The sequence below is a fragment of the Fundulus heteroclitus genome, chromosome 6 (genome assembly GCF_011125445.2).
Source record: "Fundulus heteroclitus isolate FHET01 chromosome 6, MU-UCD_Fhet_4.1, whole genome shotgun sequence".
Classification (NCBI taxonomy): Eukaryota; Metazoa; Chordata; class Actinopteri; order Cyprinodontiformes; family Fundulidae; genus Fundulus; species Fundulus heteroclitus.
The window spans coordinates 621,527-636,816 of NC_046366.1; the positions used below are offsets into that span (position 1 = coordinate 621,527).

Genomic DNA, 15,290 nt, shown 5'->3' on the forward strand with positions numbered 1-15,290 from the left:
TGTGCAGAGGGCAATTTGTGCAAGAATACAGCTTGTAAATTACAGTCAATTTAAATTACAGTATAAGGTGCAGCAGTGATTTAAAAGTAAACAATTGAAGTGTAAACAATGCATGAGAAAGTCACAGTGTACAGGTAAGGATTTTTAAAACCATTTGTATGTACTGAATTGATTGTGCAAAGGGCATTTGTGCGAGAATGCATTTAGAAACTGAGAGTTCGACAGCATTTGTAATGCTAGTTGGAGATGCAATGGTGCAAAATGAGCAAATATGCGAATGTTGTGCAAAGTTTATGGGTTATAGTTATAGATAGCAGTGACATGCATTCAGGGGAGGCAATCATGGAAAGAAAGAAAATATAGAATAATGATAACAATATATATTGTGATTCACTCAGTCATTTGTAATAATAATTGTTTTTTTAATCTAATTTCCTTATTTTTTTATGATATTCTCTTTAAAATCGAAGACTTTTGGCTATTTTAAACGTAAATCCTTGGTGGTGCTTGATAGTGAAGCGCCACCAAGCCAGCGATCTTGGTCTCCCCAGGGATTGCGCAATCCCATGTTAACTGCGCTGACTTCCATTCCGTGAATGCATCTTCCTGTCTCTAGATCATCAATTCAATTGTTCAAACACTGATGAACTGATTTTCCACAATTTTATATATGTGGATTACGAATTCTGTTTTGGTCATTAAACTATGTGTTTTCGTGTGCTGCTGGGCGATCATAAAAGCCAAAGAGCTGGTTGTATGTGAGGCCGGCAGTTCCTTGGCCTCTAGGCAGGGGGCGCTCAAGGGGCACTGCTCTGATCCCCAAATAGTAGAGTCAAAGCAAGTTATGTATGTGTTATTAGCGAGTTTTGCTAAACAAGTAAAGCACTAAAAAGTCTCTAAACATACAGCTGGAACAGGACTGATGAAGGAAGGCTTTCCTCCTTGGCAGTGAGCTCCACTGAGACTGAGAAACTTTTAAAACTGAAGATAAAAAGAACTTTTACCGGAAAGTGACCGATATTTTTGTTCAGAAAGAGTGCAGCTGGACTTCATTTCTAAGTAGAAGTAAGACAGCAATAATTATTCATGTTTTGTTTTTGTAATGAAATGTGCGTAATGTAGGTTAGTTTTTGAATGTGTTACAAATGTAGAAATCCATCATAACTCATAAACTGCTACCAATCAAATGACAAATAATTTAGTTTTATTTATTTTTTAAACAAATAATCAATATTTTTTCCATGTCTCTTGGTTAATTGATTTGGCTCAACCAGTCCCCTTCAGCACTTTGCAATGAGTCTACTCTGTAGAGTGTATATATTTGTAAATCTGACTGATGACGTCAGTGCTTCACCAGCTATGAACCCTACCGCACGTCACTGATAGATAGATATATCTATCAACATCTGCATACCTTGATTCAAATGAAACGATTTTAGTCTTATTGAACACTACAAGCTACAAGGATAAGAAGAGAATATCTTGGTTGAACTTAGAATAAAAAGGTATAAGTTACGGGAAACATGTAATTCATATATTATGAGTTGTCATGAAAAGGAGTAATAGCATTAATGGTTTAAAGGGTCACTGTAAATGAAGAACATTCATTTTATATAGATAGATAGATAGATAGATAGATAGATAGATAGATAGATAGATAGATAGATATATGTGTATATGTGTATATATATGTGTATATGTGTATATATATGTGTATATGTGTATATATATATATATTTAAACGTAATATATATATATATTTAAACGTAATATATATATATATTTAAACGTAATATATATATATATATATATATATATATATATATATATATATATATATATATATATATATATATATATATATATATATATATATATATATATATATGGGGAACAGTTCATGGTGGGGGTTTGAGGGTCTCTGTTCAATTCAATTCAATTTTATTTATATAGCGCCAAATCATGAAACATGTCATCTCAAGGCACTTTACAAAGTCAAGTTCAATCATATTATTTGTTGATGCTATGGGCTGGGGACATGCAGCGCTGATGCTATGGGCTGGGGACATGCAGCGCTGGGATGAAATGTCCTTAATGGAGGAAAGTGGAGCCCCTATGATCCCTTCTGCTGTCCCCACCACTCTCATTTTCCACCAGTCGGAGGTGCTGCCGCCTCCAAACCACACAGAGAGACAGCTGGTTAGAATGCTCTCTATGGTACTTCTGTAGAAGGTTGTGAGAATGTGCGGGGACAGGTGGGCTCTCCTCATCCTCTGCAGGAAGTACAAGCGCTTATGTGCCCTCTTTACCAGTGACGTGGTGTTCACAGACCAGGTGAGGTTGACCGTGATGTGCACCCCCAGGAACTAACCAGCTAACCACCTCCACAGCTGAGCTGTTGATGAGTGTATGTCATCTGCGAACTTCATGATGTGATTGGGTGTGAACCTGGGGGTGCAGTCGTGTGTCATCAGAGTTAACAGCAAGGGGCTCCGGATGCAGCCCTGAGGGGAGCCTGTGCTGAGGGTGATGACATCAGAGGTGGTCTGTCAGACCCGGACCGACAGTGCTCAGGAGGTGAGGAAGTGGTGAAGGGGTGTGCTGAAGCCCAGATGTTCCAGTTTTTCCACCAGATGCTGTGGGATTGAATGCTGAAGTCCAGGAACATGCTCAAAGGGGGCGGTGCGTGGGCTTGGAACCCGTTAATAACTGCTTGCAGTTCTAGTTTTATTTTATTTTTTCATTTATTTATTTTTGATTGTGTGTTGTAGAAACCAAAATAAAAACCTGTAATATCAAGAGCATTATACAAAGGTAATCTGCTGTACAATGTTACAAATGTTTTTTTCCTCCAATAAAAAGTAAATAAGAAAAAACATGGGGAACTTAACTGATAAGGAAGATAAAACAGTGCAAGATATTCTACTATTGTTTTTTTTATAATGAGTCATCCCTTTTTAACAAAGATATTTCCTTCAAATTGGCAATTTTCCCCTCACTGAATAACCTGTGTCAGCTTATTTCAAAATATGTGTAAAATCATCCTACTTTAAAACTAAATCAGTTTCACTTAAGGATTTTTACAAAGTATTATACAATGTGTGTTCGGCACTTACATTTAGATGGCTCTCACTGATAATATCAGGAGGAAGTCCCTTCTCTTTGTAGCGTCCATCTGCTACTCTGGTGGTTAAATGCCAGACAGCTCTGTCTAAGACCCAGGCAGGACGCAGGTGAGGAGAGTTCACCAGGTTATAGCCACACTCTGGATGCTCCTTTATCCAAACACTGTTTGCAGCTAGACACAAACACACAGACGAGGTGGTTGTTCTGTGTTACTTACAGGTATGGTTGATCAAAAGACAAGCAATACACAGCCTTATTTGCCTTTTCCTTTGAAATATCGTGCTTGGGGATGGCAATGAAACAACAAAATATATAATCCCACTGAAATTGCATTTGGAAACAGAAAACAGGCTTAAATTGGAAGAAACCACACTTTTGCTCAGTTCTTCTGAAATTATTTCGACACCTATCCAAGAGATAAAGTATCACCTATCATTCCGACACGCTCATGTATTGCCAGTGCCCATGCTCATTTCTTCCTAGATTCCGCTAGCTGGCTGCTCATGTGCACTTGTAGTGTTTATGTATCCGGTTAGCTTAGCTAACTTCTTTTGTTTCATTGTTTCACTGGAAAGAGCTTCATCGCTAAAGAGTCAAAGCTTAATTGTTTCTATTCATACATTCCTCAAAGCTACATCTTAAGGTCTCTGATCTAACCTTTCTAAACCACTAGTAAAATGGGAATAGCATCTCTGAGTAGGGATGGGAATCGAAAACCGGTTCCTGTTAGAACCGGTTCCGTGTTTTCCAATTCCCTGGCACCGTTTGGCAGTTCGCTAAACGATTCTCTTTTCGATTCCGTCGTGCCGCAGCTCTTAGCAGCACAACGTTAGCACAACGTTTTTTTTACGCAAGTTACGTCACGTTTTATACGCAAGTTACGCACACGACGTTCAGTAAGCACGTGTGCATAAATTACGCATGACGTGACCAGGCTTTAAAGCAAAACAAAAAAAAATGCCTCCCCATCGGGGGAAGCGGTCGAAAGTTTGGTTTCATTTTAAGGAAGAGAACGAGGCAACAAGGCACTTTGCAATCATTGCAAAATGGCATATACATCCGTGGGAGGAAATAGATCCAACAGGCAGAAACACCTGCGCACACAACATGGCATACAATTTAATGAATGCCGTGTTTTTGATTCTTACCGGACAGAAGCTAAAGTTACGACCAGCATGGAAGGCAACTCTGGTGGTAAGTAGCTAGTTTTACATCACTGGCTGGTTCCTAGTAAATCATATGCCATTTCTTGAAATAAACCAATTTCCTACCTCTCTTTGGGGTTATTAAGGGAGTGTGCCTTTATGGTCAATCCAGCCCTTCCTTGGTAGCATGTTTAATTGGAACTACTGGTAGCTGGAATTCTTACATGATTCTAGCTATTGCAGTGGATGTAACAAAACATGCTATGAAGTTGCTCCGTAGTTCAGGGAGCGAGAGAAAGGTGATGCTTGTTTATTTAAATCAGGGGGAGACGAGTTTATTTCCCAAAATTGTACAGTAATGCTTTTTCATTAAACGGATGCCTTCTCTGTTAGATTTAGATGACTGAGGTTATCTAAAGGGAGATTAATAAGCAACTGTCACAACAAACTTACATTTTCTTGTATTCTAAGCAACTCATCTACTGTATTTAAGTTTGTTCTTATATTCCTTTTTTTTATTTAAACAAATATAAATGTCACTCCAGTTGCACATTTGCTATGGACATCGTGACCTTGTTAGTTTGTAAGGTCGTGTGATAGTTAAGTAAACAAAGTTGATGCTCATCATCAAACTGTTTGTTCTCCTTTTTCCCCAAATTGGAATCGAAAAGAGAATCGAAAAGGAATCAAATCGTTTCACAGAATCAATAAGGGAATCGGAATCGTGAAAATCTTTTCAGTTCCCAACCCTATCTCTGAGTAAACTTTGTGCAAAACTGGAGTCAAAAATTTAGTGTTATATTTTAATAAAAATCATCCAGGCCTGGTGACTTTCCATTTTCTATTGATGAGATATCAGCCCTTCTTACATTATAGGGGCACCCATCTTGGCTTTTGTTCACTTGTAAGAGCTGATAATTGTAGACCATAGGAAAACGTTTCCACCACCTCCTTATTAAGAGTGCCAGTGGAGGTATACAACTCTTGATAGAACATGAAAAGTATTTCAATTACTATTGATGAGGTTACCACTTGTCTTTTAATAATTTATATAATTACATTATCCTGTAGCTTAAATTATCTTGCTAATAATCTAGCATACTTTTCACCACCTTCATAAAATTTTGTTCTCTACCTAAAATGGCAAATTCTTCCTTTTGTTTTAGATATAATGCAATCGATTCATTAATTTACAGACAGTCTGATATTTGTAATTTAAATATTGTCTCAATATCTTCTCAAAGAAACGGATTTCTTTGTCTTGATTTCTTTCCAAATTACCTTTTTTTAACCTTTGTGGCGCTTTAGACGCTTCCCAAACTGTGACAACCAAATCTGTAGACTGTTAATTTCAAAGAAAATTTGAGCTCTTCTGAAAGCTCCTTCCTGAAAATTTTATTTTGTAGTAGCATAGTAATAAGCCTCAGGCACTGTCTCCTTGGAGTTCAGGTCACTTTGCAATTTGCTTATGATGATAGTTTCTATCTCACAACCTACTACCAAGTCCACAAATATGTCTCACATAAAAAAGAAATCTGTTCTTGAATATGTTTTATGACAACCAGAATAGAATGTATACTCTTGTGCACACGGATTCAATAGTCACCATATATCCTCCACGTTATGATCTTCCATCAACAAATTAAAAGCCTCTCTGTCTCTTTGTGAAGAACTACCCTTTGGTATGTTCTCATCAATTATCCCATTCACCAACTGGTTAAAACTGCCAGTTATTATGATCTGCCCCTATCACTCATTATCTTGTCAATTTTGTGAAGAAAGAAAAATCAGGTTCCTCTTTGTTATGTTACACATATTAATTATTGCTTCCACTCTTAAAATACGCTCTTCCCGATCATTACGTTTCTTCAACATTATAAAACCTAGATGTAAGGCTCATAACCCCATTTTATTTGCTAGAGTACAAACTATGAAAGACCCACCAAATCTGTTAAACTTTTTTTGATTCCTCCTCCTGTCCCAAAATGTAAGTCTGTTGGATGAATGGCATGTCTGTGATTTTAGATTTTATGTTTAACAGAACATTCCTCCTTTTACTTGGATTCCTATTTCATTTTATGTTCATGATGACTTTAATATAACAATTGTGTTTTAACAGAGAAACAGAGGAAATTTAAGAGACCAAAAAATGAAGAATACACTAGGCTCTCTAACCATGGGCAAAGCCTACCCGTATTAAAAGACACAAATATATGTAGGCACTCAAAAACATAGTACATGAGGCCAATTAAACTTGCAATCTTAAAAAACTTTCTATGCATAGTAACCTATAACAATGTTTCTAAGTGCATGCTACCTCTCTTCCCTCAGTCCCAACCTAAACTTTACTTGCTTAGTGAAACAGCACAGCACAGCCAATGCAGCATCGTTATCATTATCGTTACCTAGTAATTAAGTGATCATACTCTACTTCACCCTGGGTCTCATGCTCCTCTAAGCAGACTCCAGCAGAAACTTCTCAGCCTGTTTTCCATCTGTGAATGCTGTGTTGTCTGTTCTGTCAAAAACTTCTTCACTTATAGTTTGTGAAAATGCTTCATCAGATTAAATCCCTTTCTTTTCTCCACAAACTCGAATGCTGTTTTGTCTGTTCTGTCAAAAACTTCTTCACTTATAGTTTGTGAAAATGCTTCATCAGATTAAATCCCTTTCTTTTCTCCACAAACTCGGTTGCCAGATCCTTTGAACAAGGAAAGCTTTGCGTGTCTGTCCACCGCTTCTCTTTGCCCACTCCTAGAACTTTCTCTCAAGTGGATTAACATAGGAATCGGTCAAGTGAGGTTGGGGGTTCAACTAGGGTTTGGAATTGGTATCCTGGAATGATGAGCCTGTCCAATTTCAAAATGCTCTCAGGCACTCTTAATATCTTTATCAGCTTGCATACATAGTGTTACATAATTAAATTAATGAGCAATTCACATAGAGAAAATGTTTGTGCTTAGCATGGGTCGTTTTACAGCATGGTGACTGGAGTGGAAACATTTATACATCTTCTTCCTCTTATCCGGGGTCAGGTCGAGGGGGTACCAGCTTCAGTAGGGAGGCCCAGACGTCCCTCTCCCCAGTCACATGGGCCAACTCCTCCAAGGGATCCCAAGGCGTTCCCAGGCCAGCTGAGAGACATAGTCCCTCCAGTGTCTCCATCTGGGTCTCCTCCTGGTGGGATTTGCCCAGAACACCTCACCAGGAAGGCGTTCAGCAGGCATCCTAACCAGATGCCCAAGCCACCTCAACTGGCTCCTCTTGACGTGGACGAGCAGCGGCTCTACTCTGAGTCCTCCCCGGATGGCTGAGCTCCTCACCCCATCTCTAGAGGAGAGCCCAGACACACTATGGAGAAAACAAATTTCAGCCGCTTGTATCCGGGATCTCGTTCTTTCTGTCACGACCCAAAGCTTATGACCATAGAAGATCGACCAGTAAATCGAGAGCTTTGCCTTTTGGCTCAGCTCTCTCTTCACCACAACGGACCGGTACAGCGCCCACTTCACATCAGACGCAGCACCAATCCGCCTGTCGATCTCCCACTCCATCTTCCCCTCATTCATGAACAAGACTCCAAGATACTTAAACTCCTCCACTAGGCCCTCCCTTTTTCGGCCCAAGACTATGGTCTCGAAGTGGAAATAATAAGCATTAAAAAAAACTCCATACAACACTTTAATGAAAAATAGTTCACCTATGCCACATTGCAATATTCACAGTAAAATACAATGACTTCTGACAGAGAAGTTTTTGCTTTTTTCCCCACTGGGGGGGATTTTAACAAGTAGTATATTAAAACTTAACTGAAAAAGTCCTATATGTAAAGTTTTCAAGTTAAATGGTTTTCCCAGCTGGCATTAGCAATGTCCAGGTAACATCACTTCATTCTAAATGGGTGTAAGCATCAGGGGTCTCATTTATAAAGCTTGCATACACACAAAATTGGACCTGAAATGTGCGTATGTCACTTTCCATGCAAATGTGTGTTCTATTAAAAAAAAAAAAAAACATTTTGACGGGACAATGTGCATGCTTACGCTCATTTTGGAGACGGGGGAACTTGCCGATGTAGATGGTAAAGTGGTGAATTGCAGCCTCCCTGTATGATAATTCCTCTCAAATGTTCAATTTCATTCCATATCAGACTTTAATCATAGATCAACAGTTAAATATACATATGGACATTTAAAATAAATAAATAAAAATGCCCATAACCCATCTAAGTCTGCACATTTTATCAGGGTTTTCACCTAAGCACCGTGGTGAGCCCCACCCTGAGCCTGCAGCAGTTTGCCTACCGGATCAACATCGGAGTAGAGGACGCCATCATCTACCTGCTGCAGCGGGGGATCACCCACCTGGAGACCACCGGGAGCACTGTGAGAGTCATGTTCTTTGACTTCTCCAGCGCTTTCAAAACCATCAGACCGGTGCTGAGGGGGAAGGTGGAGGACGCTGAAATGGACAAACTTCTGGACCATCAACTACCTCACTGACAACCCTCAGCACGTGCGGCTGCACGGCTGTCAGTCATAAGTGGCAGTCTGAAGCACCGGGGCCCCCCAGGGCACCGTTCTGTCTCCATTTCTCTTCACCCTCCACACCTCGGACTTCACCTACAACACGGACAGCTGCCATCTTCAGAAGTTCTCTGATGACTCTGCCATTGTGGGATGTGTGTCTGAGGGGAACGAGCTGGAGTCGGTCATCATGAACTTTGTTGACTGGTGTGAAAAGAACCACCTGTGTCTAAACACCAGTAAGGCCAAGGAGATGCTGATCGACATCAAGAGAAGACCCCCCCCCCCCCCCCTCACTCCCCCGTGAACATCCAGGGGCAGGACATAGAAACTGTGGAAGGTTTCAAATACCTGGGTGTTCACGTCAACAATAAACTGAACTGGACCCATAACATTGAAGCTCTGTACAAGAAGGGCCAGAGCCGCCACCACCTCCTGAGGAGGCTGAGGTCCTTTGGTGTGAGCAGGCCCCAGCTAAAACCTTATATGACAGTTGGCTGTGGTGGCTGAGGCCAACACAGCCAACTGAATTTAGTGTTGTGTGTCCCTAGCTTCAGTATACTGTATGTGACGCGCCAATGCAAAAGTAGGAACAAGTCAGCAGAGCACTAACAGAAAAAAGAGAAAAACCTACAATTTCTGAGAAAAAAATGATTTTCGTTTTATTGCAAAATATGCCAGCTTAAGTTATGAAAAAAATCTCAATGCTTTAAATGACCATTTCGAAGTTTTAAAATTGAAAACTTTGCGTTTAAACCCGGCATGTCTTCAGCTTAAAATCCAGGCAAGTGGCATCTGCATTTCTGGAAGGGCAAAGCCACGGCTCATTTGTATACCGCCTATGTGTGGCTCTGCGCAGGCTTTTGTTTTGTGTGTGCTGTGCTTGAAGAAAGGAAATGGTTACTTATGCAGCTAATTAACCTATGTGAAAGAGAAATTAAGTTTCTATGGCTGGGGAAGTGTCATGGTGCAGCTTTGTCTGCTGCACCATGCACATATTCAGGAAATTTATTCACCTTCCATACAGCTCTGGTCCCACAGCTCAGTAATCACATACACCTGTCAGTCACTAATCAGCCAGCACTCAGCACACCCGTCAGCCTCCCTATTTAAACTCCCTGCATTCAGTCCTTGCTCGTCTGTTCATTCTGTTGGTTCTCTGTTAACTTCTGCTCATGATTGCTCGCCTTACCTTTTTGTGCTGCCTTGACAGCATTTTTTTCTTTGATATTTTAAGGATATTGTGTTAATGGCATTGTAAGTTATTTGTAATTGCAATAAGTTCGAAGGCTTTTATTTTGAAGAATTACTGTGTTGTCTGCCACAAAATTCCTGTTTGTCAATTTCCGGTTTTCTCTGTGAGCTGCAGCAAGCATGGCTGAATGTGTTTTGTCTTCAGCATTTAATCCTGTGCCATCTGCTAGAAATTAAGTTGAAGCAATGCTGTAAGTGTTATTTTCTGATAAAATGCATGTTGTGTAAGATGTATCAGATATTACTTTGTGAAGATGCTAATGTTTAGTTATGGGGCGGATATTCTTGTTTAATCATCCATAGTGGATTGCATATAACTGCAGAGTTTATGTATGTACTGTAAGTTTCTTTGGACACATAACTAAGTTTGTATTGTTTGTGTATTTGTTCTGTTTACAGTTTTCACCAGCTTATGATACGGGGAAGTCAACAGTAAATGCTGAATCTTACTACATGTCTCCTTCTCATCAATTTGCTGTGGTTTACCTCGGTGTTTAGTCGGAGTTGTTACACTTTTGGATGAGAACACTACACTTTTCATTACCAGCCTGAGTTCCCTTCATCTCCGCCCGCCTGCTGTGGTTCTGCTCTCACTCCGGTCTAGCAAGTATTCATCCAGTCGTGCTACTAAATCCTGCTGTGGTTCTGGTTCTGCTCTCACTCCAGTCCCAAGTATTCATCCAGTCGTGCTGCTAAATCCTGCTGTGGTTCTGGCTTTCTAGTCTTAATTCTCCAGTCCTTCAGCTCCAACCCGTCCACTTGGTCCTTCTAGCTTGCCAGTTCCTGCCATCATCATCATCCTCCTACTCCAGCCTGGTACTGACTGTTGGTTTATTCATCCTCCACAATCCACCACCTTCAATAAACTCGCTAAAACTAAGCTGTGCTTGTGTGGTTGTGTTCGGGTTCATATAAATCATGACAGAACGAACCAACCACATAAATTCCAACACCACACGGAGTCCACCTCAGGAGAGATGTCGGATGGACGCAGTACCATGTGCCGTGAGCCACGAGGTGGAATCCTTGCGCCAGAGAATGGGGGATTGTCTGACCGCCGTTGCTTCTTTGAGCCCCCTGTCTCAGCGTATCGAGGCTGTGGTCCATCTGCGAGGATTCTGGGAGGAGCAGGTGTCGGGCCTGGTGCACCAGCTCCTGAACATCCCGGAATAGCTGGCCTCTTAAAGGAGATAGACTGGGACTATTGGGCCCTTGAGAGCCTTTCCGCTGATGCAGCTGCCCCTGCTGTCTCCGCCGCTGTTCCAGCCTCAGCTCCAGCCTCAGCTCCAGCCACAGCCCCTCTCGCTGCTGCGACTCCTGTCGCAACTCGCGCTGCCTCACTGCCACCCGGTTCCCCCACGTTACCTGCTGATCCTGCTATTTCCACCTCTACTGCTGCTTTACATCCCTCCTCCACGTCTGCTGTCCCTGCTGCACCTGCCGATCCTGCTGATGGTGCTGCTGAGTCCGCCACAGCTCCCGTTTTTTTCATCTCCAGCTGCAGCCACTCCCTGGCTGTCCGGTCCCCCCCGGCGCGGACGCGGGGCCGCTGGCACAGGACTTTCCTCCATGCCCAGCCAGACGCCGCCGCTGCTGCTGCCGCACCTACTGGAACTGACGTCACCTCTCTTCCCCTGGTGAGTCAGCTGGATACAGTTACTGCTGCTACTCGGGTGAGTCCGGCTAGAGCACCCCGGATCCATGAGACCCAGCTATGGGACTTCTTTTACGGGGATAGGGAGGACCTGTTCCCTGTTCAGCCCCCACCCAAAGGTTCAATTCCTGCTCAGACCACAGCCAAAGAGTCAGTTCCTACTCAGCCCGCAGCCAAAGACTCAGATCCTGTTCAGTTCGCAGCCAAACAGTCAGATCCTGCTGAGTCCGCAGCCAAAAACACTAACGCCAGTCCGGCGTCTGACGTGGATGCAGCGCTCACCAGTCCATCCACCAGCGATGCGGTGACCCAGGAGGGTTCGTCATCCACCAGCGATGTGGTGGATGACGCCACCACTTGAACCCAGAAGACCGGGGCTTCCTGAGCCCTGTAGCCCGGGGCCTCCTGTAGCCAGGTGTTTTCTGAACCCTGAAGCCCAAGACCTTCTGAACCCTGAAGCCCGAGACCTTCTGAACCCTGTAGCCCGAGACCTTCTGAACCCTGTAGCCCGAGACCTTCTGAACCCTGTAGCCCGAGACCTTCTGAACCCTGTAGCCTGAGACCTTCTGAACCCTGTAGCCCAAAACCTTCTCCAGTGTCCTGTAGCCCGGCGTTACCTGTCTCCTGTATGCCGGTGTTTTCTGAAAACAGCAGCCAGGGGTTTCCCGAAACCCCTAGCCCGGGGTCTCTCGAACCGTGTAGCCCGGGGTCTTTGGAGTCCCGTAGTCCTGTGATCTCTTTAACCTGTAGTCCTGTGCCGTCTGAAGCCTGTAGCCCGTGGCCGCACCGGATCTTGCCCCTTCGTCGGGGTCGCCCACCGCGACGCCCGAATCTGACTCTGCCTCGTTAGGGTCGCCCACCGCGACACCCGAATCTGACTCTGCCTCGTTGGGGTCGCCCTCCGCGACGCCCGTTTCTGACTTGGCTGTTCCACCGTCAGGGTCGCCCACCAAGGGCCATTCCGTCCGCCTCCTTCCTTTGCTCACCCTGTTGGGGTATTTGTGTTTTTTAAATTTTTTACCTTGGACTATTACTATCTGCTTGTGTGATTGTGTTGGGGTTCATATAAATCATGACAGGAAGATGGACTGAGCTGAACAGGTTGCCCAAGAGCTGAACTACCGCCGTTGCAGCTATACGCTGTGGGAGTAAATATTGATCAGGACTGACCCGTTTTCACTTGAGATTCTGCATCAGAAGGAGATGAAGCGGAATAAATAGAACCTCAACAGCATTCTTAGCTTCCAGGTGATGGTAACGGAAGATAAGGCGGATCAAGCTTCTAGAAATCTTAAATGTTTTATGTGGATTTGCGGCAGATCGACGAGAACATCAGATATTAGAGGCAGTTGGCAGCACATTTGCAGGAACCAGACAATGAAATGGAGAAGAACATCACAGATTTTGGTGGAACATCAGAGGCACAAAGTCTGCAGCAATACTTCTTCATGCAATAGTTCCTCAAGTGCCGAGTTTGAGAACATTTAAAAAACAAAAAAACTATTCTGATGCATCTTTTGAAATTAAAGCCATGTAGCTCTCTATTTTTAATATCCAAACATGATATAAGTGACAGAATAATTTATGCACTTTTAAAACTCATAAAATATAAACAAACGTAAAACATAAAATATATATAATTCTCCCGTTTCAACCGTCGCAGTGGTGGTTTGCCAATGGCGCACCTCTGTGTCGAGCCAGGGAACACTGCCAGCCTGAAAGGGCTGTGTACATGCCAGCTGACGTGCCTACAATATTAACCAACAGATCTAACTGGGCCAGTGTCGCAGCAGAACACAGAACTGACTTGGGTGGCTATATTAAAATCAAATTCAATGCTTTGGGTCATTTTTAATGTCCTATTTCTAATCTGAGTTTGAGGTTGAAATAGGAAAAAAAAAATTCTTATTTATTTCTATTAACACACCCAAATGCATATACCAATAGTTCACTACACAGCACTTGATGTAAACCATAAGCAGAGAAATATTTGCTTTTTTTTCCCTGTCCAGAATTGGCAGAGCCACACTTACTGACATCATCACTTTGATGAGAACAGGGACAGGCGGCCCATTTATCAGACATGAGCAAATCAAGAGTTCTACGCAGAAGAATACACCATCATGTTGCCTGGTTGTCATCCTGGGCATAGGTAATAGCATGTGTTTGTGCAAAGGCCTCAGAGTGGCGTCTTTATATGAAGTCTGCTCAGGAGCTTGGTATGTAGAGAAATAAATGTTTATAGAACAGAGAAATCCTTCTAATGACCAAAAATGGAAAAGGTTGTAGGCAATCAAAAATAAAAACCCAGTAATATTTTTTTTTAATCATAATATCACATAAATGGTGTGGCATTGACTTTTTGGTAAATTGTAATGTATATAGAGTTGTGCACACTTAATTAAAAACCATGCTTGTGGTATGTTTAAAGTCAAGTTATTTCCCCCGTTTCTCTTCATGAGCCAATTAAAGTAAAAGGGTTTCCACACAACATTTGATGGATACAGATCAAGTGACAGCAATCAAATCAAACCTCTCTTTGATTAACCCATTCCCAGGTGTGAACACACCTATATTCACAACTGAGCAGAAACACACATTGATCACCAACCCAAAATCTGCTATGTTTGAGCCAAAAAATTCCTAATCCCTCTTAAAGTGGGCATACACTGTACGATATTTTCAGTCGTGGTACTCATATACAGCTCAAACTGTACGATGAAACCGCAGGGTTTAAAAGTTCACTGCTCACCATATCTGTTCTTACACTGTATGGCCCAATGCTATAATGCTCACACTGTACATCCAAAAACCACATGTTGGACTCAGCACCGTAGAGAGATGCCGCTTGTCGGACCAGTCTATTCGGAAGCCAAACGTACACAGTAGAAGAAGAAACAGACGCAAGTGTCGATGTTCACTGTTAAACTGAGGCTCACTAGAATGAAATGCGGTGCCTTGGCAATTCTACGAGTTGCTCCTCCGTAGTTTTACTCTATGTCACACGCACCGCCGTCATGCTTCTCGCTCCACTCCTGTTTTCGTCTGAGAAGAAGAAGAATTCCCTTGTTTGAACATGCGGTGGGCGGCACAGTGGCGCAGTGGGTAGCGCTGTTGCCTTGCAGCAAGAAGGTCCTGGGTTCGAGTACACCCCTGGGTCTTTCTGCATGGAGTTTGCATGTTCTCCCTGTGCATGCGTGGGTTCTCTCCGGGTACTCCGGCTTCCTCCCACAGACCAAAAACATGACTGTTAGGTTAATTGGCTTCTCCAAATTGTCCTTAGATGTGAGTGTGTGCGTGAATGGTTGTTTGTCCTGTTTGTCTCTGTGTTGCCCTGCGACAGACTGGCGACCTGTCCAGGGTGTACCCCGCCTCTCGCCCAGTGAACGCTGGAGATAGGCACCAGCACCCCCCGCGACCCCATGAGGGATAAAGCGGTTTGGAAAATGGATGGATGAACATGCGGTGTGCGAGGTTGGGGGAAATCTGCTCGTAGACGCTTGTAGCTCTGCTTCAACAGCAGGAGGCGCTCACAATCACCTCACGAGGGCCGACTGAATTTCAAACATGTTTGATTTTAATCTG

At 42.8% G+C, this 15,290-nt stretch overlaps 1 protein-coding gene across 3 annotated transcripts in view; it reads right to left on the reverse strand.

The window, feature by feature from the left end:
* The window catches only part of agla (amylo-alpha-1, 6-glucosidase, 4-alpha-glucanotransferase a), a 158,049-nt gene that overhangs the window by 108,946 nt on the left and 33,813 nt on the right, over positions 1-15,290 (reverse strand). For all 3 annotated transcript variants that reach the window (XM_036137806.1, XM_036137805.1, XM_036137808.1), the window contains one exon: positions 3,117-3,298. In XM_036137806.1, coding sequence (XP_035993699.1) covers positions 3,117-3,298 — 182 coding nt within the window. The remainder of the gene's footprint in view (positions 1-3,116; positions 3,299-15,290) is intronic.